At 43.1% G+C, this 24,246-nt stretch overlaps 1 protein-coding gene across 3 annotated transcripts in view; it reads right to left on the bottom strand.

The window, feature by feature from the left end:
* The window catches only part of SIPA1 (signal-induced proliferation-associated 1), an 84,564-nt gene that overhangs the window by 41,987 nt on the left and 18,331 nt on the right, over nucleotides 1-24,246 (bottom strand). For all 3 annotated transcript variants that reach the window (XM_070766037.1, XM_070766036.1, XM_070766035.1), the window contains 5 exons: nucleotides 16,470-16,594; nucleotides 13,657-13,845; nucleotides 10,905-11,079; nucleotides 8,768-8,871; nucleotides 6,084-6,241 (listed from right to left, as the gene is read on the bottom strand). In XM_070766037.1, coding sequence (XP_070622138.1) covers nucleotides 6,084-6,241; nucleotides 8,768-8,871; nucleotides 10,905-11,079; nucleotides 13,657-13,845; nucleotides 16,470-16,594 — 751 coding nt within the window. The remainder of the gene's footprint in view (nucleotides 1-6,083; nucleotides 6,242-8,767; nucleotides 8,872-10,904; nucleotides 11,080-13,656; nucleotides 13,846-16,469; nucleotides 16,595-24,246) is intronic.

The raw sequence follows: 24,246 nt of genomic DNA on the forward strand, positions 1-24,246 counted from the left end.
GATATTCTGGTCCGATGCCATGAAGGGCTTTATAGGTCATAACCAACACTTTGAATTGTGACCGGAAACCGATCGGCAACCAATGCAGGTAGGTAGATAGGTAGGTAGAGCTACAGATGAGATAAACACCCTTTGAATGGTGTGGGAGTAGGAATGGATCCCTCTAAAAAGAATACAAATGACCAGCTATCTGCAAAGAATGTCAATCTTTCCATTCCCCACCACCCAGTCAGAGCTGAAGAAGCTTTTGGATGAGAAGGGAAACATCTTCAAAGAGAAAAAAAAAACCCTGAAAGTCCAGTTGCCAACTGGAAAAAAAAAAAAGCACCTTTGGGACAATCGTGACCTGGATGACGTAGAAACTTTATGGATATTTCCCCAAACAGGATTTTTAAGATAATCGAATAAGGGCACGCAATTCACCTCTGCCAAGTGAGCATTTATATTATATATATATTATATTAATCAGATTTGTATGCTGCCCCTCTCTGCAGACTTGAGGGGGGGCTAACAACAATAAAAAGACAATGTAAACAAATCTAATATTAAAAATAATCTAAAAACCCCCAATTTAAAGAACCAATCACACATACAAACATACCATGCATAAATTGTAAAGGCCTAGGGGGAAAGAATATCTCAGTTCCCCCATGCCTGACGACAGAGGTGGGTTTTGAGGAGCTTACGAAAGGCAAGGAGAGTGGGGGCAACTCTGATATCTGGGGGGAGTTGGTTCCAGAGGGTCGGGGCCGCCACAGAGAAGGTTCTTCCCTTGGGTCCCGCCAGACGACATTGTTTAGTCGACGGGACCCGGAGAAGACCCACTCTGTGGGACCTAACTGGTCGCTGGGATTTGTGTGGCAGAAGGCGGTCCCGGAGATATTCTGGTCCGATGCCATGAAGGGCTTTATAGGTCATAACCAACACTTTGAATTGTGACCGGAAATCGATCAGCAACCAATGCAGACTGCGGAGTGTTGGAGTAACATAGGCAAATTTAGGAAAGCCCATGACTGCTCTCGCAGCTACATTCTGCACGATCTGAAGTCTCCGAACACTTTTCAAAGGCAGCCCCATGTAGAGAGCGTTGCAGTAGTTGAGCCTCGAGGTGATGAGGGCATGAGTGACTGTGAGCAGTGAGTCCCGGTCCAGGTTTATTGCTGCAAATCAAAGCTTTTTCCTTGGAGGAGTTTTGACCCTGCAGACTCTCTTACAATCTGCGTGAGGCAGATGGGATTATTTTTTTAAAAACAAAAGAACACACTTTGACAAAAATAAAGGCACCGTCATTTCCCGTCAGTGCAGAATTTGGTGTGCAAATGATTTCTGATTCATGGTTAAAAACCACAGCACATTCGACCGAGAGAATTCTCATGCGCACGAAGTTTTCCAACGCATCACATGCGTAAGTGTGAATCAACAACACAACTTTATGGCCTTTTGGGGAGGGGGGGGAGGTTGCTGTCATTGTTATCAAAAGCATCAAAGAAAAAGGAAGGGAATATATCTAGGCCCATCCTCTGCACTGCAAGTTGCTTCGGCTGGCTGTAGTTCACCAGTTCGAATCTCACCACCGGCTCAAGGTTGACTCAGCCTTCCGTCCTTCCAAGTTGGGTAAAATGAGGACCCAGATTGTTGGGGGCAAGAGGCTGACTCTGTAAACCGGTTTCTTTAATAGAGTACAGTAGTACTGTAGAAGAATTTTATGAATTTTTAATAGACTTAAAATTTTCAATGGATTTAAGCCCCTTTTGAAAACCCGTGAAGTAGAGAATCCGCGAAAGATGAACCGTGAAGTAGCGAGGGATTATTGTATATTGTATTGTTATTGTTGTGAGCCGCCCCGAGTCTTCGGAGAGGGGCGGCATACAAATCTAATGAATTATTATTATTATTATTATTATTATTATTATTATTATTATTATTACTATTTATTCAACTTCTTTTTTAAAAAAAATACTTTATTAATTTATTAAGAATAGGGAATGGGAATGGGAATACAACATAAAAAACAGCATGTAACAATCCAATACTAAAACAACTAAAAAACCCTTATTATAAAACCAAACATACATACAAACATACCATGCATAAATTGTAAATAATAATACAAATACAAAAAGATACATGGTTTATGTATGGTTTATATGAGATGTATGATTGCTTTTTATATTAAAGGTTTTTTTTTATTGTTTTAATCAATTGGATTTGTACTGTTATATTGTTGTGAGCCGCTCCGAGTCTTCGGAGAGGGGCGGCATACAAATCTAATAAGTAAGTGAGTGAGTGAGTGAGTGAGTGAGTGAGTGAGTGAGTGAGTAAGTAAGTAAGTAAGTAAGTAAGTAAATAAATAAATACAAAGCAATAAGAGAAGTCGAATAATAATAATATCTAAAACTAAACCCCGTGATAAAACCCATTTATTATAAAACAGACATCATCACATGCGTACGCACCAAATAAAATAAAATAATAAAATAAAATAAATCGCAGACGGAAGAGTCTTAAAGAGAGATTCAAACTGGATAAGGAGGAATTTCCTGACAGTGAGGAGCTTTAATCAATATAACAGGATGGCTACCCAGAGTTGTGAGTCTGGGGCGCCGTGGTCAAGGGTGCAAAAGGGTATCAGGGGATGCCCAAGGCACAGGTCAGACAAGTGTACAAGCGTTAGGGAGAGGTCGAGCCGCGTGATCTACTCTAGTTCCTGTGTTCACCCTGCCAATTGTGCACAGAAAAATTAAAAAGAAAAAAAAGGATGTGAAAGTGAATTTTCGCACTGTGACGTGAAGGAGGTGGGCCTAAAGTTTACCACCCAGGAAATCAGACTGATGTTATTCAAATGTCACGACAGACCCAAACTGGTAGGCCACAATGAGGTTAGCTTTCCTGTAAAGGAAATGGGGAGAGTTGAACTCTTTAACTCAATGATTTCAACACGACGGAGGCTATCCATTTTAATATAGGCCGAGTAGCGTGCATTAAAAGTGACAATAAAGTTACACTAAGTGACAATAAAGTTATAGTCCCTGTTGGCTTCTCTACAGGTTTTAGTTGTCGAAATCTTACAATTGGGTTGAAAATAAAAATGGTTTAGATTTAGATTTAGATCCTAGGTCTAGAAAGCTTAGAACTACGACGCCTAAAACACGATCTAAGTATTGCCCACAAGATCATATGCTGCAACGTTCTACCTGTCAATGACTATTTCCACTTCAATCGCAACAACACAAGAGCACGCAACAGATTCAAACTTAATATTAACCGCTCCAAACTTGACTGTAAAAAATATGACTTCAGCAACCGAGTTGTCGAAGCGTGGAACTCATTACCTGACTCAGTGGTGTCAACCCCTAACCCCAAACCTTTTTCCCTTAGACTATCCACGATTGACCTCTCCAGGTTCCTTAGAGGTCAGTAAGGGGCGTACATAAGTGCACTGATGTGCCTTCCGTCCCCTGTCCAATTGTCTCTCCTTATCTCATTTATCTTTTCTTCCTTTCAAATATGTTCACCTATACTTTTATATCTTTTCTTCTATTCTTTTCTTTACTTATATTATTACATATCTTTCTCTTCAATGTGCATTATGTATTGGACAAAATAGATAGATAGATAGATAGATAGATAGATAGATAGATAGATAGATAGATAGATAGATAGATGATAGAGATTTAGATAGATAGATAGATAGATGATAGAGATTTAGATAGTAACCGCTCACTTGTAGATCTAGCAGTCAGCTTTAGTGGCTTGCAGTATTGCACTCTACCCACTGTGCCACCTTGGCTCTGCTTAAGAATTTGCTTACCAGGTATCCATCTGGCCAGCGTCCTTAGCCAGCACATTATTTTATCCCCTGGTTAAGGCTTTAAAAAAACTTTATTAGCAGTGAGTAACAATGAAAGAGCTTGCAAGCTGGTAAGAGCTGGGAATATTGTTAGCACCTGGTTAGGGCTGGAAAGAAACTTATTCGGAGCAAGTTAGAGCAATGGAAAAAAAACCTGTAAAGTCTTAGGGCTTGGAAAACATTCTTTGCAGAGAGTAACAATGAAAAAGCTTGCAAGCTGGTAAGAATATTGTTAGCACCTGGTTAGGGCTGGAAAGAAACTTATTTGAAGCAAGTTAGAGCAATAAAAAATCCTGCAAAGATTTAGGACTTGGAAAACATTCTTCGCAGAGAGAAGCATTAAAAGAGCCTGCAAGGTAAGAGCTGGGAAGAAACTTATTCGGAGCAAGTTAGAGCAATGGGGAAAACCCCCTGTAAAGACTCAGGGCTTGGAAAACATTCTTCGCATAGAGAAACAATGAAAGAGCTTGCAAGGTAAGAGCTGGGAAGATTGATAGCACCTGGTTAGGGCTGAAAAAAGGCTACATTTAGTGTATAAGATGCGCCCAAATTATCAGCCTCTTTTGGGGAGGAAAAAGATGTGTCTTATACTCCAAAAAATACGGTACCGTATTTTCCGGCGTATAAGATGACTTTTTAACCCCTGAAAATCTTTTCCAAAGTGGGGGGTCGTCTTATACGTCGGATACTGATTCCACAGTATAGGAAATTCGCCGGATACTGATAACACAGGCTGTAGAATGTGTGATCAGTATCCCATTACTACCGGCGTGGATAAGAAGGACTCCTCGGCCGGCGGAGGAAGCGCGGTGGCGGCGGCAGGCTCCGGAGGGAGCTCGGGCGGGTGGCGAGAAGACGGGATTCCGGGTGCCGAGCGCCACCTGCCCGCCGTTCCAGCGCCTCGGCCTGCTCGCCCGGCCTCTTGCCTGGCGGGGAGAGCAAAGGCGGCGGCGGGAGTAGCGGAGGCGAGGCGGAGAAGAAAGAAGCGGCGGATAGCTGGCGAGGCACCGGCTAGAGGGCTGGACCCCGCCGCTTTGCCGCCGCTCCCGCCGCCGGCTTTGCTGGGGTTGAGCGCCACACCCGGCGGCAGGAACTGCGGGGGGTAGACGGCGTAACGAGCCTTGCCGCAGCTATCCGCCACTTCTTCTCCACCTCGCCTCCGCTACTCCCGCCGCCGCCTTCGCCTCTTGCCCGGCGGGGAGAGCAAAGGTGGCGGCGGGAGTAGCGGAGGCGAGGCGGAGAAGAAAGAAGCGGCGGATAGCTGCGGCAAGGGCTCGTTAGCCGGAGCGTACGCCGGCTACCCCCCGCAGTTCCTGCCGCCGGGCGTGGCACTCGACCCCAGCAAAGCCGGCGGCGGGGAGCGGCGGCGGCCAGCCCTCTAGCCGGTGCCTCGCCAGCTATCCGCCGCTTCTTTCTTCTCCGCCTCGCCTCCGCTACTCCCGCCGCCGCCTTTGCTCTCCGCGCCGGGCAAGAGGCCGGGCGAGCAGGCCGAGGCGCTGGAACGGCGGGCAGGTGGCGCTCGGCACCCGGAATCCCGTCTTCTCGCCACCGCCCGAGCTCCCTCCGGAGCCTGCCGCCGCCACCACGGAAAGAGAAAGCTGGCACCAGGCTGCGTAAGGGAGACTCTCCTGGGCGCGAAGCTCCCTCGCCAGTGCCGCGAACTGCTCCGACGCCTCCGACACCAGCCGGTAGCGCCAGAAGAGGGGTAGTCTTATACGGCGAGTATATCTCAAATTCTATATTTTAACTGGAAAAGTTAGGGGGTCGTCTTATACACCCAGTCGTCTTATACGCCGGAAAATACGGTAATTAAATGAAAATGTAATGTAGGAAAAAAGATAAAGAAATGAGGAATAGAATTGACAAACATGGATGACAGAAAGAGAAAAGGTGGCAGCTTAGTTAAATACGTAACACATGTTTAGAATTAAATGGAAAATAGGTTTGAAATGAAGTTGAAAAATTAAGAATTTGATTATTATTATTAGAACTGAAAATGCAGAGTATTGTTTTTTTTAACTAAAAATTGGCTATAGCCTCTTATTTTTGGATAGATTGAACAACTGAGATTTGGGAATTTTTATATCAAGAAAAATATCTTGGCATAATCTTATACATTGGAGATATATGTGTTGGTAAGTACGTAGGTTTTATATGATGGGGTGCGTCTTATACGGTATTTTGAAAAGTCAGGATGGCTTTGTCAACACTCCCCCCCCCCCAAATTCCTCACCTGTAGGTGGTATGATCCGAGGAGGACTGGTGTACTCTAACCACAATGAAAACGTGCTGGAACTGGGAGCGAACCAAGCGGGGGGTGAAGGGGAGGGCTCCGGGTTCTTGGAAGATGATGGTGACAATGTCATTCCCAATGTGTCGTTTCCTTAAGAGCTGAAAGAGAAGAATAAACAAGAGAGGATATCAATCCATACTCTATAGTCCAGACTCCTACTCTATAGTAGTAGGGCTGCACCCTTCTCACCTGTCCTATTCTCTAATTCCTTAGGTTCCTACCACTGTAACTCCTTGTTGTTGTATCTCATGATTGAGGTTGATTGCTTTTATTTAGCACTCTATTTATTTATAGCGGCTGCTTTAGTATCCTGTGGCTATCACTGAGTGCTGTATCTAGGATTTAGGATGGCCGTATTTTAAGATTTGTGATTTACAACATGCTGCTTATACATACACTGAGAGCTTATATACCAGAGACAAATTCCTTATGTCTATAGCCAATCATGCTTGGCCAATAAAGAAGTTCTATTCTATATTTTCTTTTCTTTTCCCTTCCTTTTTTCTTTTCTATTCTGTTCAGAACTCTCTTCTCCTATTCTACTCTATTCTTTCCTCTATTCTATTCCTATTCTATGCTTTCCTCTATTCTATTCTGATTTCATTCTATTCTATTCTGATTATAAATATATAAGGTTATAAGGTATATTGTAAATATGTAATATACTTATTAATAGATAAAATAAGGTTTGATCTTATTAAAATAAATATTATTTTACTGAAAGAGTAGTAGATGCTTGGAACAAACTTCCAGCAGACGTGGCTGGTAAATCCATAGTAACAGAATTTAAACATACCTGGGATAAACATATATCAATCCTAAGATAAAATACAGGAAATAAACATATATCAATCCTAAAATAAAATACAGGAAATAGTATAAGGGCGACCTTAAGGTCTTTTTTTGCCATCAATCTTCTATGTTTCTATAAGGATTTTTAGTCATTTCTCAAATGTGTATAAACAGGGAAGGAGGCACTATAGCTTATCATTTAGTCTGGAGGACAGAACGAAAAGGGGGGACATGATCGAAACATTTACATATATTAAAGGTTAAATAAGATCCAGGAGGGAAGTGTTTTTAATAGGAAAGTGAACACAAGAACAAGGGGACACAATCTGAAGTTAGTTGGGGGAAAGATCAAAAGCAACATGAGAAAATATTATTTTACTGAAACAGTAGTAGATCCTTGGAACAAACTTCCAGCAGACGTGGTAGATAAATCCACAGTAACTGAATTTAAACATGCCTGGGATAAACATATATCCATCCTAAGATAAAAATACAGAAAATAGTATAAGGGCAGACTAGATGGACCATGAGGTCTTTTTCTGCCGTCAGACTTCTATGTTTCTATTTAAGATCTTAAAGATATTGTTTTTACTAATCTTTAGAGGAACATTAATTATTGTATAATTCATTTATTTATTTATTGGATTTGTATGCCGCCCCTCTCCAAGGATTCGGGGCGACTCACAACATATCAAAACATTATTATGATTATTATTATGATTATTATTAATTATTATTACTATTATTATTATTAATTAGATTTGTATGTCATCCTCCTCCGAGGACTCGGGGCAATATACCGTATACATATCTAAAAAACCCAATTAATATAGCTAAAAAACTTTTAAAACTCTAATAACATTTAAAACCATTCATTCTCATTCACACAGCAAGACATACTACACTTGCCAGACAGGGGGCTATGGTCTAATGACCCCAAGCCTGGCAGCACACATAGGTCTTTAAACTGTTACGGAAGGGGAGGAGACAAATGACAAAATTAGAAAGAATGGAGTAAAAGAGTGTGATGGATACTCAAATTCAATCGATGGGATTTAAGAATCTGTATTTGGAATATATACTGCTCAAAAAAAATAAAGGGAACACTTAAAAAACCGAATATAACTCCAAGGAAATCAAACATCTGTGAAATCAAACTGTCCACTTAGGATTGACACTGATTTATTTATTTTATTTATTTATTTTGTCAAACAATTATAGGGTGGTAATTTGTACAAATTAAGCATTAGATAAGTAATGATAAAAAGTAACAAAAGTAGACAATAGGACAGGGACGGTAGGCACAATGGTGCGCTTATGCACGCCCCTTACAGACCTCTTATAAAGGAGGAGAGGTCAATTGTAGATAGTCTAAGGTGAAAGGTTTTGAGGTTAGGAGTAGAAACCACAGAATCAGGTAGCGCACTCCAGGCATTGATTACTCTGTTGCTGAAGTCGTATTTTTTGCAGTCAAGTTTGGAGCGGTTGACATATAGTTTAAATAGATTTCGTGCTTGTGTGTTGTTGCGGTTGAAGGTGAAGTAGTCGTTAGCAGGTAGGACAAAGCATTCAATGAGAATATTTCATTCATTCAGGTCTAGGATGTGTTATTTGAGTGTTCCCTTTATTTTTTTGAGCAGTGTATATGACATACTAATTCGATACAATTTTATTATAACAAGAATAGAAGGTATATTGCTTTTGTATGTTGTTATGTGGAGAGGAAAAAATAATAATTAAAAAATTACACACACACACACACACACAAAAAATTATTTGAGAAAGCATTCCTTCCCTCCGTGTCCACAATTTCCCACGCAAAACCCGCCTACCTGTTGGCGGTTGTTTGGTGTGTAGGGCAACATGGTGGAGACGTGGAACATAATCTCATAGTCCTGATACGTGGTATACAGTGAGTGGGTCCCCGTGGAATCGTCTGCAAAGAAGGGGAGACAGGAAGGGAGGAGAATTTTGGTAAACTTTAAACGTGGCCTGCTTTTAAGGGGAAATGTGACAGGCCCAGAGTATCAGAGGAATCTGTTCTGAGTGACGAACATATCAAAAGATACAGTTTGAATGAACTTAATTTAATCAATAAATAATAACTGGCTTAGCAGTGGAGATACACACACAAATCGAAAAGCAATCCTTTCTTTTTTTTAAAAAGTCAGCTGCTAATTAATGTTCATTAGCAGCTGGCTGTAAATTCAGCAGTCTTAACTCAGAGCAATGCAATTAGTTCTCCCTATCTTACGTCGTGTCCAAAGGCTTGGCAAAACCCCCAGGAGTCTTGCACAATAAACAATCCAAGACAGAAAAAAAAAAGAGTAGAGATTTTCACAATGGCACCACAAGACAGGAGTCTAAACTGTTGTTTCCTACAGCCTTTCAGCTGCCTCTGCTGTTCTTAAGTAGACTAGGGGAGTGGCCAATTAACCCGCAGTCTTACTCCTGAGGAGTCCTCCTCTCGAGTAACCATTCCTGTCTCTTGGCAGCTCTGCGTACTCGTGCATCAATAAGAAAAAAAAGCCTCTTCTTCCTCATCCAGGCTGTTTGCTAAGGACACTAGCTAGATGGATGCTGATAGGCAGATTTTTTTTTTAAAAAAAATAGTCTTTATTAATTATATACATTAAAAAAAGAAGTACAAACAACAACTAACGAGAAACAAACACAGAAAAAAACCAAACAACATAACATAAACATCTCTAATGCATTATAAAAGGTATCATAGCTAAAGGCAATAAAGAAAATTTAAGTAATATATTCAATACATGTTTGTTCGCATTAGACCAAAGGAAAAAAACTATATTTCTAACTTACTCTATATCTTCGTGAAATTATTTTGTGTTAAATTTTCCTATATATAAATCATATATAATGAAATTTAGTTTCTATCCCTTTTTAATAGAATTTCTATCTAAACTTTATATTAAATTGTCAACCATGTTGTTGACACTTGGTTATAGCAACTTAAATAGCAGAATTTCTGTAACAAATCCGTCTTGGTTCTAAATTTTTCCTGTGTTACATCATTCGTCACTGATCGATATTTCATGAATTCATCATAATATATTTTTTTTCTTATTTTCCTCCCAAAAACTAAGGTGAGTCTTATATTCTGGTGCATCTTATAGTCCAAAAATGTGTTGAGTTTTTAGTACTGAACCGAGCATTCCTTTGTTCCAGGGATGGGATTGTGCAGAACACCAGGCCTGAGTTTATGCAAAGGTGGCTTTTATTTATACACACCCTGTTGTGTTTCAGCCTGAGGCTCCTCAGGGACCGGCTGTAGCTCTGCCGGATCCATGCCCAGAGGAGGAGGACAGTGACCAGGAGGGGGAGGACCAGGCAGACGGGGGAGAGGAACGTCAGGAAGAGGAGGAGGGAGAGCAGCCTGAGACCCCCGGGGGGGGGGGGGGGGGCTCTCCCCAGCTAGTGGCCTGGATTCATTGGATGAAGACGCACAGGCAATAATAGACATGCGGCAGAGACGTGCAGCTCAAAGAAGGGGCCAATTAGAAAGGTATTTCCATCCCTGAATTGGCAACAGCTGGGTTTGGGTGTGGTTCTCCTCAGCAGGGTTGAAAAGGCAGGCCCGCCCTTACAGTCTTGTGGAGAGTTATCAACTGGGAGTCCTGTGACCTTGCTTCGATTCTTGGCGTCTCTGATCTTGGCTTGTGGCCTAGAAGGCTGGAAGACTTGGGGGAGGCGTGGGTTTTATTATCTCCAGCGTTGTTTTTGCCAGCAAGAATCCTGTTTTATTGCCTGGCCTTCGTGAAACCTCTGTGAAGCTTCATCGTGTTCCTGTCTGTAAGAACAGTTTTTGTTACCTGTGTTTGCTTGGAATTATATAAACTGCCTTTGCTTTTTACCAGTGTGTCTGGATACTCTTTTTGGTTGGTGTTGGCGTCTGGGGGGACCCAGACAGAACACACCCTTGCAGAAGCGGATTGTACCAACACTTACTCTTGTTGTCCAGCTGCGCCCGGTATTTGTCGAAGCCGAGCAGACGGACCCGATCCCCCAGGAGGTTCAGGAACTCTTCGAAGGTGGGCCCGGCTTTCTCGTTATTGTACATGTCCTCTTCCGAACCTTGCCTCTCCCGGCAGTACAGGATCCCAACTTTGCGCTGGAAGCTAAGCTGCAAGAACCGAAAACAAAAAACTGGAATGGAAGGCTGGCACGGTAAGAAGCAATGGAAGGAAACTAATCAGGGAGAGAAGCCACCTGACTGTGAGAACAGTTAGCCAGTGGAACGGCTTGCCACCAGAGGTTGTGGCTCCTCCATCACTGGAGGTTTTAAAGAAAAAAAACAGTCACTCGTCTCAAATGTTTGAGCAGGGGGTTGGACTAGAAGGCCTTCTCCAAAGCACCCGAATGGAGGACAAGAAGCAATGGAAGGAAACTAATCAAGGAGAGAAGCCACCTGAAATTAAGGAGAGATTTCCTGACTGTGAGAACTGTTAGCCAGTGGAACGGCACGCCACCAGAAGTTGTGGCTGCTCCTTTACTTGAAGGTTTTAAAAGAAAAGACAGTCTCTTGTCTCAAGTGGTTTAAGGTCACCTGCTTGGACTAGATGACCTTCAAAGTCCCTTCCAAGTCTGTTATCATGTTAAGGGACTGGAGGCTGAATGGTTGAGGGAACTAGGTGAGTTTAGTTTATCACAGAGAAGGATTGGGGGGCGATAAAATAGCAGCGTTCCAACTCTTGAAGGGCTGCCACAAAGAATAAGGAGTCAAGCTCTTCTCCAAAGCTCCAGAAGGCAAGACAGGAAGCAATGGAAGGAAACTAAACAAGGAGAGTAGCAACCTGGAATTCAGGGGAACCAGTGGAATGCTCCAACACTGTAAGTTTTTACGAAGAGACTGGACAACCATTTTCCCAGAATGGTATAGGGCAGTGAGGGGGAACCTTCTTCGGTTCGCGTGCCAAAATTGGGCGTGTGGGTGTGCGAGCAAGCGTAGGCGTGCCCACACCCCTTCCCCGCCTCCACGCATGCGAGCACACACACTTACACACAAACATGTGCTGCCCCCCGCGCATGCGCAAAGGCCTTAATGAGGCCTGGTACATGAAAAAAATGCCCAAGCTGCGGAGTGCAAGGAACAGCACAATGGGCAAACCGGAAGTTCGAGAAAACGCACTTCCGGTTTGCCTGTTGTGTTGTTTTTTGCACTCCGGGGTTTCAGGAAGCTTCCCCGAACCTTCCGGAGTGCAAAAAAAACAGCACAACGGCAAACCGGAAGTAATTTTTCCGCACTTCCGGTTTGTCCTTTGGGTGATTTTTTTGGCCTCCGGGGTTTCGGGGAAGCTTCCTGAAGGGCAAAATGGCCTTCCACAAGGCTGAAAATCAGCTGACCAGCGCACTGGAGCTAACACAAGGCAAAGTTTTGCGTGCCCTCTGATATGGCTCCGCGTGCTACCTATGGCATCCATGCCATAGGTTTGCCATCACAGGTATAGGGTCTCGTTTTTTCAGCAGGAGCTTGGACTAGAAGACCTCTAAGGTCCCTTCCGTTATTTTATTATTCGGAGGAAATCAGCATCATGAAGTGGCACGAGGAACGGAAAGTCCTTGAGTTGCGAGTGTAATGGAGTCTGCCCATCACGGTCATAACTCGTAACGGTTGCAAAAGGAGTCAGTCCCATGACGGAGTGGATTCTATGACAAATCAGGGGCCATTCAGCAAATGCCCTGCTTGTTAAGCAATGCCAATGGCTCCCTGGGTGGACTTGCAGAACCAATTATGTCTTTTGGGGAAAATGTTGTAAAATAGGGTCAGGTGATTGTAGGATGCTGCAAAAGGCTGTAAACGCAATCACATGACCATGTATGTGTGTGTATGAGAGAGAGAGAGAGTGTGTGTGATTGGCCCAAATTCACCTGGCCAGCTTTCATGTCTAAGGTGGGACTAGTATTCACCATCTCCTGGTGATTGGCCCAACGTCACCCAGCTGGATTTCAATGTCTAAGGCAGGACTAGAATTCACCTGGTCTCCTGGTGATTGGCTGTAAGTCACCCAGCCAGCTTTCATGTCTAAGGCGGGACTAGAACTCACCGTCTACTGGTAATTGGCTCAAAATCACCCAGCCAGATTTCAGTGTCTAAGGCGGGACTAGAACTAACTGTCTCCTGGAGATTGGCTGTAAGTCACCCAGGCGGATTTACTGTCTAAGGCGGGACTAGAACTCACCGTCTACTGGTAATTGGATGAAAGTCACCCAGCCAGATTTCAATGTCTAAGGCGGGACTAGAACTAACTGTCTCCTGGTGATTGGCTCTAAGCCACCCAGGCGGATTTCCTGTCGAAGGCGGGACTAGAACACACTGTCTCTTGGTGACTGGCTCAAATCACCCAGCCAGCTTTCATGTCTAAGGCGAGACTAGAATTCACCCATTCCCCTGGTGATGCCTTGTCATTTGCAGTCTTCTGCAACCACAATAATGTTTTTCCAGAAAACCAGCATTTACTGGTCTGGGGGCCAAACAGCAAACCATTGCGTTACTTAATGACTGCCACAACAACAACAACAATAAAAAGCTTTTAAAATTGGGCTGGTGACGTCGATTCCCCTAATTTATGAGAGTCCTGATTTACAACTGTAAACAGAGGCTACATTACGATCATCCTTTAAGGAATAATACCTGTCCAGGTATTCTGACAGCATTATTGCCGCAGCCAGAATTTTCTTGGAATCGCGCCATTTGACCTACCCCTTGCTCGTCCAGCTTGAGGAGCGTCTCGGGGACTTTCGGGGAGCTGGAAGCGAGACGGAGACACGGCAGGCTGAGCTCGGGCATGATGTGCTCCAACAGCTTCTTGGGAGGGACCCCTCGCGGAGAGGTGTGGCGGACGGGGAGAGGCAGGGCATCCTCCAAAATGGATCCGCGGAGAGTCCGCAGCTGGGAGGGAAAGAAGGAGAGTGCCATGGTTTCAGGTCACATCCAGACTAAATCCGAGTCCAAGTCAAATGACAGTGATGCCTCGTCATACAAACTTTTCGAGATACAAACCCGGGCTTTAAGATTTTTTTGCCTCCTCTTACAAACTATTTTCACCTTACAAACCCAAGCCGCCGTCACTGGGATGCCCCGCCTCCGGACTTCTGTTGCCAGGGAACCCCCCGTTTTTGCGTTGCTGGGATTCCCCTGAGGCTCCCCTCCATGGGAAACCCCACCTCCGGACTTCCGTGTTTTTGTGATGCTGCAGGGGAATCCCAGCATCGCAAAAACGGGTGCTTCGCTGGCAACGGAACTCCGGAGGTGGGGTTTCCCAGCGAGGGGGGGGGGGCTCAGTGAAATCGCAGCATCGCAAAAACACAGCGGTCCGGAGGTGGGGTTTCGAGGACTTCGGTGTTTTTGCGATGCTGCGATGTTAATGCAGCCTAGAATTGTGTTGGCTTTTTTGGCAGCTGCTGCACAGGGCTGGCTCATTTGGTACTCTGAATCTTTTGGGATTGGGCGGCATAGAAGTCTAATTAATTAATGAATTAATGAATGAATGAATTAATGAATGAATGAATTAAATAATTGCCCACTATTCCTCTAAGATCCCTTTCGCAGTTACTACTGCTGAGCCAGGTACCACTTATGCTATACACATGCCTTCAGTGTTTCTTGCCTAAATGTAAAACCTTACTCTTTTCACCACTGAATTTTCTTTTGTTATATTACCACCCAATGTTCAAACCTCTTCAAATCCTTCCTGTCATCTCGAACAGATGCACTGTGAAGCAGTATTATAAAGTCAAAGTGCTATGGGAGCTGAAGTTCACCCATCTTAAAGCATCCAAGGTCGAGAAATAATTGACGCAAAGAATAGAGGCACTCCCAAGCAGTATATAACGTATTTTTCGAACTATAAGACACAACTTTCCCACCCGCCCCGCTAAAAGAGGCTGAAAATTTGGGTGCATCTTATACTCTGAGTGTAGCTTTTAAAAGCTTGTTAGGTCTGGAATAAACGCCTGCAAGATTGGAAGGTTAGCACCTTGTTAGGGTTGAAAAGGCCTTTTTTTGGGGGACGAATTAGCAACGAAAATGAGCCTGCAAAGGGCTGGGGGAAAAAATCTTTGGAGGGAGTAGGTAGAAGAGTGTCGCTTTTAAAAGCTTAGGGCTGGAAGCTTTTATTCCAGACCTAACAAGGTGCTAACGATCTTCCACGGCGTGCAGGAGTTTTTCATTGCTACTCCCTCCCAAAAAAATTTTCCCCAGCCCTAAGTCTTTGCAGGCTCATTTTTATTACTACTCCCTCCGAAAAAGGTTTTTCAGCCCTAATGAGATGCTAACAATCTTCCCAGTTTCAAGGGTTTTTTATTCCTACTCCCTTCCAAAGAGGTTTTTTTTTTCAGCCCTAAGTCTTTGCAGGCTTCTTTTCATTGCTAGTCTGTCCAAAAAAAATGTTTTTCAACCCTAACGAGGTGCTATTGATCTTTCAAGCTTGCAGGCTTTTTCACTGCTACTCCTTCTGAAAAATATTTTTTCCAACCCTAATCAGGGGATAAAATAATGTGCTGAAGCTGATCAGACTAAGGACGCTAGACAGATGGATACCTGGTAGGTAGATATTTTCCCCCCTATTTTCCTCCACCAAAACTAAGGTGTGTCCTATACTCCAAAAATACAGTAAGCCAATCATGCTTGGCATGATTAGGAAGGGAATCGAAAATAGGTCGGCAAGTGTTGTATTGCCTCTGTACAAATCAATGGTGAGACCACACTTGGAGTACTGTGTACAGTTCTGGTCACCGCACCTCATGAAGGAACTGGGAAAGGTGCAAAAAGGGGCAACAGGAATGATCAAGGAAATGGAGCCCCCCCCTTATGAAACCAGGTTGCAACGCCTTGGTCTCTTCAGCCTTGAAAGACGGCGTTTAAGGGGCGACTTGATCGAAGTGTATAAAATCACGCATGGGATAGAAAAGGTGGATAGAGAAAAATCCTTTTCTCTGTCACACAATACTAGGACGAGGGGGCCCTCCCTAAAGCTCATAGGTAGGATAGTGAGGACAAATCAAGGGAAATATTTCTTCACCCAGAGGGTCCTTGGTTGATGGAATTCACTTCCAAAAGAGGTTGTGACAGCTGTCAGTCTGCATAGCTTCAAGGCAGGATTAGACAGATTCGCGGATGCCAAGTGTATTGGTGGTTATTGAAACGGATGTCCAAGTGCCGCCTCTATGTTGGTTGAGGCAGACAGGATTCCATTGGGCACCATTTGTTGGGGGTCAAGGGAAAGGGAGGGTCTTGCCTTCTCTTTCTGCTCAAGATCCCCATGGACAATTGGGGGGCCACAAAATGCTGGACTCAATGGGCTTTGGCCTGATTCAGTATGGTTCTTCTTATATTCTTAAAGATGTTTTTCAGTGGGGTTGTAACTTCATTCACTAAACGAACAGCTGTTCAGCTGAGGACTACCTGAATTATTTGTAAGGTAGCAAGAAAGACTCTGGGCATCTCCTAGCTCCTTCCCACAACCCACAAATTCACACCTCTGCCCTCCACCGGGGCACAAGGACACTGCCCACCTGGCTCGTGCGAATGATCAGACGATAGTTGTATTGCGGGCCGGCGCTTCCTTCCTTCTCTTCGCGACGGAGGGAAATGGCCACAGCGCCCAGCTGATCGTCCACCCCAAAAAAATTCTGGTGTTCTGGGGGGAGGAAGACAGAGGAAGAACTCAGTGTGTTTATTTAAAGCACGCAGAAGGAAGGCGAGAAAACACGTCCCTTGAATACGCAGTTGGGTTTTTGTGCCAAGGTTCTCCTTTCTACTGGCCTAGACCAAAAAAATAATACATTCGAAAGAGGAAACAGGGCATTTGTTTATTTATTTATTTTTTGCACAAAGAGGAAATGAGGAAATGGTAAGCATTATAGTATGGCCCTGCACTACAGGAAGTGGGAGATAACTCACAGCATGAAATATCTAAAAGGAAAGATAACAGAATGATGAACTGCACTTGTTTGGTCTTTTACGGACACTGATGCCTTTCAATTTTTTTTACTTAACTTCTATAGTTGTGTTTCTCAATCTTGGCCATTTTGAGAAGTGTAGGCTTCAACTCCCAGAATTCCCCAGCCAGCAAGTTCCCATGTCTTCAAGTTTGAAAAATACTGCTTACTTATGCCTTTCTTTCTTTCTTTCTTTTTCTTTCTTTCTTTCTCTCTCTCTTTTTTCCTTCCTTCCTTTTATCAACCACCCCTCTCTCTTTCTTTCCTCCTCTCTCCTTCCTTCCTTCCTTCTCCTTTTTCCCTTCCTCCCTTCATGACTGGCTGCGGGATTCTGTGAGTTAAAGTCCAATCTTGGTCATTTTAAGAAGTGTAGACTTCAATTCCCAGAATTCCCCAGCCAGCATGGATTCTGGGAGTTGAAGTCCCCATGTCCTCAAGTTTGAGAAACACTAACTCTAAAATAAATTAGTCCTTCCTTCCTTCCTTCCTTCTGTCTCTCTCTCTCTCTCCTTCCTTCTTTCTCTGTCTCTCTCTTCCTTCCTTCCTTCTTTCTCTGTCTCTCTATCTTCCTTCCTTCCTTTCCTTATACCTTCCTTCCTTCTTTCCTCTCTCTCTCTGTCTTTCTTCTCTCTCTTTCCTTCCTTCTCTTTTTTCCCTCTCTTCCTCCCACCCCACCCCACTTCATGACTGGTTGCGGTATTCTGGGAGTTGAAGTCCATGCATCTTAATTGTGCGGCCAAGACTGAAAAACGTTACTCGACAGTCTCTATTATATCCAATCCGAGTTTGAAATTGATGGTTTTAAAAAATATTTTTTTAAAAACCAGACTTTTTTTAGAAAATTAAATCAGATGGGTTTTTTTTTATGGTTATCAAATTTATTTTAATAAAATGCTTTTGGAGTAAAAAAAATTCAACCTATCTAAAGATATTTTTCTATTTAAGATACATTAATAATGTAAGTTTATTCAGCATGAAATGGAGCTTAGTTAGTTAGGCAGGAGGTTGCATATTCTGCAATATTGCATATTCGCCTACGGAGAGGGGCGGCATACAAATCTAATTAATAATAATAATAATAATAATAATAACAACAACAACAATAATAATGGGACATTCAACCGTGCGGGACAGAGGTGACAGATATTCTTTAAAAATTATGATTCAAAATCAAAATCAAACCTTTTAAACTCATGACTGAAATTGTGATTTAAATCGACTTGACTGAAATCAAATCCACCCTGCATTCCCTTGTTACAAAAATTCACAATTTTTTGGGAGGGGGATGAAAAAATTAAAACTCCTTTTTTCTCTACACTTACACTTTTCATTTCTATATTTCTTTTTTCATTCCTTCATTTCTTTCCTTTTCTCAGGGTCTATTATAATGGTGTTTTATTTACTAGTTACTATATACATTACATATGTTGTGGTTAGCTCTGCCCCAGCTCCTGCCCCAAGGACTGTGGATGTGGGGGAGACATCCACATGCTGCAGGCCTGTTTTGCCCCCGGTGGAATCTGCTGATGAAGGCTCCTCTGACCAAGAAGACATGAGTGACAGGGAGGAGGAGAGTGGGGCAGACAGCTCAGAAGGAGATCAATTATCTAGCTCCTCCTTGGATTCAGAACAAGAGTTAATGATACAACCACGCATGCGGAGAGCGATGCATAAGCAACAACAACTGAGAGATTATTATCAAAGAAAATGAGGCCACCTGTGGTTGGGTGGGGCTGTGGTAATTAGTGAGGCTGCTATAAAGAGCAGCCTGTGGGTTTGGCCATTGAGGAGGATTATCTGATCGTTGTGTTTCCTGACTGCTTTGCTGACTTTGACCTTTTGTGTGCTGATTTTTCCCTGCTTTGAAACTAAACCAGAGCAAAGTGTGTTTCACTTTGTGAAAGAAGGACTGTGAATTGTCTCACAGCTGCAAGCTAAGTATCACAGAACTGATAAGGGACTTGTACAAATTACCAGTTTGTTTGGAGATGAGTGCTCTGTGCTATACCAAAAGAGGGCTTGGTTTAAGTGAGTTTTCATTATAAAGAACATTGTTTTGAATTTTCAAACGTGTGTGTGTCTGAAATTTGTACCTGTGAATTTTTGGGAGGATTCTACCAGAGAGCCCGACAGAACAATATGCATATACTTATAGGTGTTGTAAATACACTTTATATCTGTTGATTTTGAAATGTAACTCTTCTTACAAGACAATTACTTATACCATTGATAATTTTCTATATACAATGATACCTTGTCTTACAAACTTAATTGGTTCCAGTACAAGGTTCTTAAGGTGAAAAGTTTGTAAGACGAAACAATGTTTCCCATAGGAACAAATGGAAAAGCAATTAATGCGTGCAAGCCCAAAATTTGCCCCTTTTGCCAGCCGAAGCCCGTTTTTGCACTGCTGGGATTCCCAAGAGGCTCCCCTCCATGGGAAACCCCACCTCCGGACTTCCGTGTTTTTGCGATGCTGCAGGGGAATCGCAGCATCGCAAAAACAAGCGCTTCGCTGGCAACGGAAGTCCGGAGGTGGGGTTTCCCAGTGAAGGAAGCCTCAGTGAAATCGCAGCATCGCAAAAACATCGAAGTCCTCGAAACCCCACCTCCAGACCTCTGGGTTTTTGCGATGCTGCGATTTCACTGAGGCTCCCCTCGCTGGAGGGGAGCCACCGGGGAATCCCAGCAGCGCAAAAACAGGCGCTTCGCTGGCAACGGAAGTCTGGAGGCAGGGCATCCCAGCGGCCACGGTGGGTTTGTAAGGTGAAAATAGTTTGTAAGGAGGCAAAAAAATCTTAAACCCCGGTTTGTATCTCGAAAAGTTTGTATGATGAGGCGTTTGTAAGACGAGGTATCACTGTACAGTGGTACCTCAAGATACGAACCCCTCGTCTTACGAACAACTCATGATGCGAACCCGGGGTTCAGAAAAATTTTGCCTCTTCTTACGAACTTTTTTCGAGTTACGAACCGGCGTTCGGAGACTGCTGGGAAGCCGCGCGGCTGTTTTAAAAGGTGACAGCCGGGCGGCGGGGCTTCCCAGAAGCCTCCCGAATGCCGGTTCGTAACTCGAACAAAGTTCGTAAGAAGAGGCAAAATTTTTCTGAACCCCGGGTTCGGTTCGGGAGGTTGCTGGGAAGCCCCCCAGCCCGGCTGTCACCTTTTAAAACAGCCGTGCGGCTTCCCATCTGTCTCCCGAAGCCGAACGCGGAAGTTTTGGCTTTGGCGTTCGGCTTCAGGAGACAGCTGGGAAGCGGCGCGGCTGTTTTAAAAGGTCGCAGCCGGCCTGGGGGGCTTCCCAGCACCCCCCGAACCCCAAACCCGGGTTCGTGGGGGTGCTGGGAAGCCCCCCAGGCCGGCTGTCACCTTTTAAAACAGCCCCGCGGCTTCCCAGCAGTCGCCGAAAGCCGTTTTTTTGCGGGGGTTTTTTGGTTGCACGGATTAATTGACTTTACATTGTTTCCTATGAGAAACAATGTTTCGTCTTACGAATCTTTCGTCATACGAACCTCCTCCTTGAACCAATTAAGTTCGTATCATGAGGTATTACTGTCTTTCAGAATTACTTCTACAATGATGTAACCACTTGTCTATCACTTTTATTTCTTTTGACCCCCACCCCTTTCCCCTTTCTCTTCTTTTTTATGTGAAACAACTATTTTTTTTAAAAAAATGAAAAGGAAAAAAGGACCTGACAATCATCTTCAAGGCACTTTAAGGTTGTTCATTTAACCCTAACGCACAGGGAATGCAAGAACCGGTCACCGCAGCTTCGGAACGAAATGGTCATGTGAAAGGGAAGTAAAATCGGGGCCAAACAAGAAACCGTTCTAAGCTTCTATTTTAAAACCAAGGGAAGAACACACAGTCAGAAGTTCTTAGCCACAGAAACATCAAAGTGCTCCATCCTGGGAAGAATGGCTAATCGAGTTAGGGCAGAACGCTTTGATGTCCCAAATAACTCTGCCTTCGGAAGATTAAATCTAATGGAGAACTGAATTCCAGCTTGGAAACGGCTCCTGAACTACCGTTTTAACCCAGAAGTTTCTTCTGCGCCCCAAATACTGGCGGTTTAATGGCGTACGGCCATTATCGGTATTTCTGTCGGCCGTTCAACGAGACGCATCTGAATTTAGGTCTTTCCCACCTAATAATTAAAAAGATATTGGATTGTGCAGAACTGGACAAATTTGACTATTGAATTAAAAGAAACAGGAGATTCGGAATAGTGTTCCCTCGATTTTCTCAGGTTCGAACTTCGCGGAAAGTCTGTACCACGGTTTTTCAAAAATATTAATTAAAAAATACCTTGCGGGTTTTTTCCCCTATACCACGTTTTTTCCTACCCGATGACGTCATATGTCATCGCCTAACTTTCGTCTGCCTTTAATAAATATTTTTTTTAATAAACATTAATAAACATGGTAAGTAATAATCTGAATGGTTGCTAAGGGAATGGAAAATTGCAATTTAGGGGTTTAAAGTGTTAAGGGAAGGCTTGTGATGCTGTTCATAGCCAAAAATAGTGTATTTACTTCCGCATCTCTACTTCGCGGAAATTCAACTTTCGCGGGTGGTCTCGGAACGCATCCCCCGCGGAAAGTGAGGGAACAATGTATTAGAAAACAAGGAATCTATTATACAAATATAAGAGGGGAAGAGCCTTCTCTGTGGCGGCCCCGGCCCTCTGGAATCAACTCCCCCCCCGGAGATTAGAACGGCCCCCACCCTCCTTGTCTTTCGCAAGTTACTCCCCACCTATATCGCCAGGCATGGGGGAATTGAGACATCTCCCCCAGGCTTTCTTATATTTTATGTTTGGTATGTATGTGTTGTATGGTTTTTAAATAGTTGGGGGTTTTTAATGTAATCTTATTATTAGATTTGTTCCATTGTTATACTGTTTTTATTGTTGTTGTGAGCCGCCCCGAGTCTTCGGAGAGGGGCGGCATACAAATCTAATAAATTGAATTGAATTGAAATGGCTTGGCAAAATAAAATAATGTATTAAATATTAGGACACAGTAATCCCTTGCTACTTCGTGGTTCATCTTTTGCGGATTTGCTACTTCACGGGTTTAAATCCATTAAATCCATTGAAAATTTTAAATCCATTAAAAATTCATAAAATCCTTCTACAGTACTACTGTACTCTATTAAACAAACTGGTAGGATATCACATGTAGTTCCAGCTGAGAAACATTATAGAATGACTGTTTAATGCATAGGGTGGGTTTTAAAAGTCCAAATACTGTATTAAATACATAAAATAATATCTTTCCTCTACTTCACGGAAATTCGTTTTTCACGGGTGGTCTTGGAACGCATCCCCCACGAAAAGCGAGGGATTACTGCACATCTATAAAATGGTAAGGATAAATGGATAAGATACTGTATAATATTAATATGTAGAAAAATATATTCACTGCTCAAAAAAAATAAAGGGAACACTTAAATAACAGAATATAACTCCAAGTAAATCAAACTTCTGTGAAATTAAACTGTCCACTGAGGAAGCAACACTGATTGACAATCAATTTCACAGGCTGTTGTGCACATTCAACTTTGTACAGAACAAAGTATTCAATGAGAATATTTCATTCATTCAGATCTAGGATGGGTTCTTTGAGTGCTCCCTTTATTTTTTTTGAGCAGTATATATTCAAAATAACAGAATAGACTTCGAAGGGACCTTGGAGGTCTTCTAGTCTAACCTTCTGTTCAAGCAGGAAAGTATATAGTACAGTAGTCCCTCGCTATACCGCGCTTCACCTACTGCGGCTTCACTTCATCGCGGGTTTCTGAGGAAGTCGATCGGCAGATTTAAACAGCCCGCCGAACTCGATCGGCAGGTTTTTTTTAAAAAAATATCTCTAAAATTGTAAATACTGTATTTAAATACTGTATCTAAAATAAATACTGTGTGGGAAGGGTTTATAAACACTTAAAACAATGAAAACTTACCAAACAATTACAATATAAATACTTAAATAAGTACTATCAGTCGATAAATTCCCCATCGCGGATTTCACCTATCGCGGCCAGGTCTAGAACGTAACACCAGCGATAGGTGAGGGACTACTGTATATGAATGATAGGTGTTGTAATTAAGTTCCTAATGAATAAATAATAATATAAATAAGAGTAAGAATAAATGGAAAACAGGGTGTCCAGGGGGAAAGCATTTTGAAATTCCCTGATATTTCCCTGACATTTCCCTGTAACTAGCCAACTAGTTAAGCCGTGGTTGTACATGACGTCATACCAAACGGCTAAGCCGTGGAGAAATATCGGTAGCTGAGGAAGTTGCCACAGTTATGCTCATTTTTGCTTGACTCTGCCAGGCAGCGCGATCAGTTGTTGGTTTTTTTATATGATTTTTTACTGACTTTTAAACATTTTAATACAGTTTGATTTTTTCCCCTGATGTATTGTTTTTTTCACGAATTCCCTGATCATTCCGATATTTCCCAAACCGCCGATTTCCCAGATAATTCCCTGATTTCCCTGTTTTCCAGGTTTGCTGGACACCCTGGGAAAAGTTTAGAAGCGTAAGATTAAGAGCCGATATGCGTACCGTAAAATGACTGTGTAGGTGATAATGTATGTTTTTGTTTTGGATTTGTTTTGTACAACGACTTTTTTGTGTGTATTTTCTTTTTTGTATTTTGTTTTTAAAGTTTATATACCAATAAAAATTATTAATTAAAAAAAATTAGGTCTTCCCCATGGTTCTTAAGTGAAACACTGCTATTGGTAAGCTCATTAAAAGCTGACTACGAAGGGGGAACAAAATGGGAGATCACGTGACACTCCCCCCCCCCCCCCCATGATACAACAGACATAAGTACATGCCAGTTGCCAAGCACTTAAATCCTGATCACCTGACTATGGTCATAAGTACTGAACAGGTTGTTGAAGTCACTTTTTTCGGTACCACGTTGGATGAACGTTGAGGACCACCTGTGCTTCAACATCTCCAGGACCGCCTTCTGCCGCACGAATCCCAGCGACCGGTTAGGTCCCACAGAGTCGGCCTTCTCCGGATCCCGTCGACTAAACAATGTTGTCTGGCGGGACCCAGGGGAAGAGCCTTCTCTGTGGTGGCTCCGACCCTCTGGAACCAGCTCCCCCCAGAGATCAGGATTGCCCCCACCCTCCTTGCCTTTCGGAAACTCCTTCAAACCCACCTCTGCCGTCAGGCGTGGGGGAATTGAGACATCTCCCCCTTGCCCATGTAGTTTCTGTGTATGATTCGACTGTGTGCTTATTTTTTACATATTGGGGTTAATTTTTTGGATTTTTTAACCTAAAACTGTAATTTAGATTGCTAAATATTAGATTTGTT

Source organism: Erythrolamprus reginae, chromosome 13 (genome assembly GCF_031021105.1).
Source record: "Erythrolamprus reginae isolate rEryReg1 chromosome 13, rEryReg1.hap1, whole genome shotgun sequence".
Classification (NCBI taxonomy): Eukaryota; Metazoa; Chordata; class Lepidosauria; order Squamata; family Dipsadidae; genus Erythrolamprus; species Erythrolamprus reginae.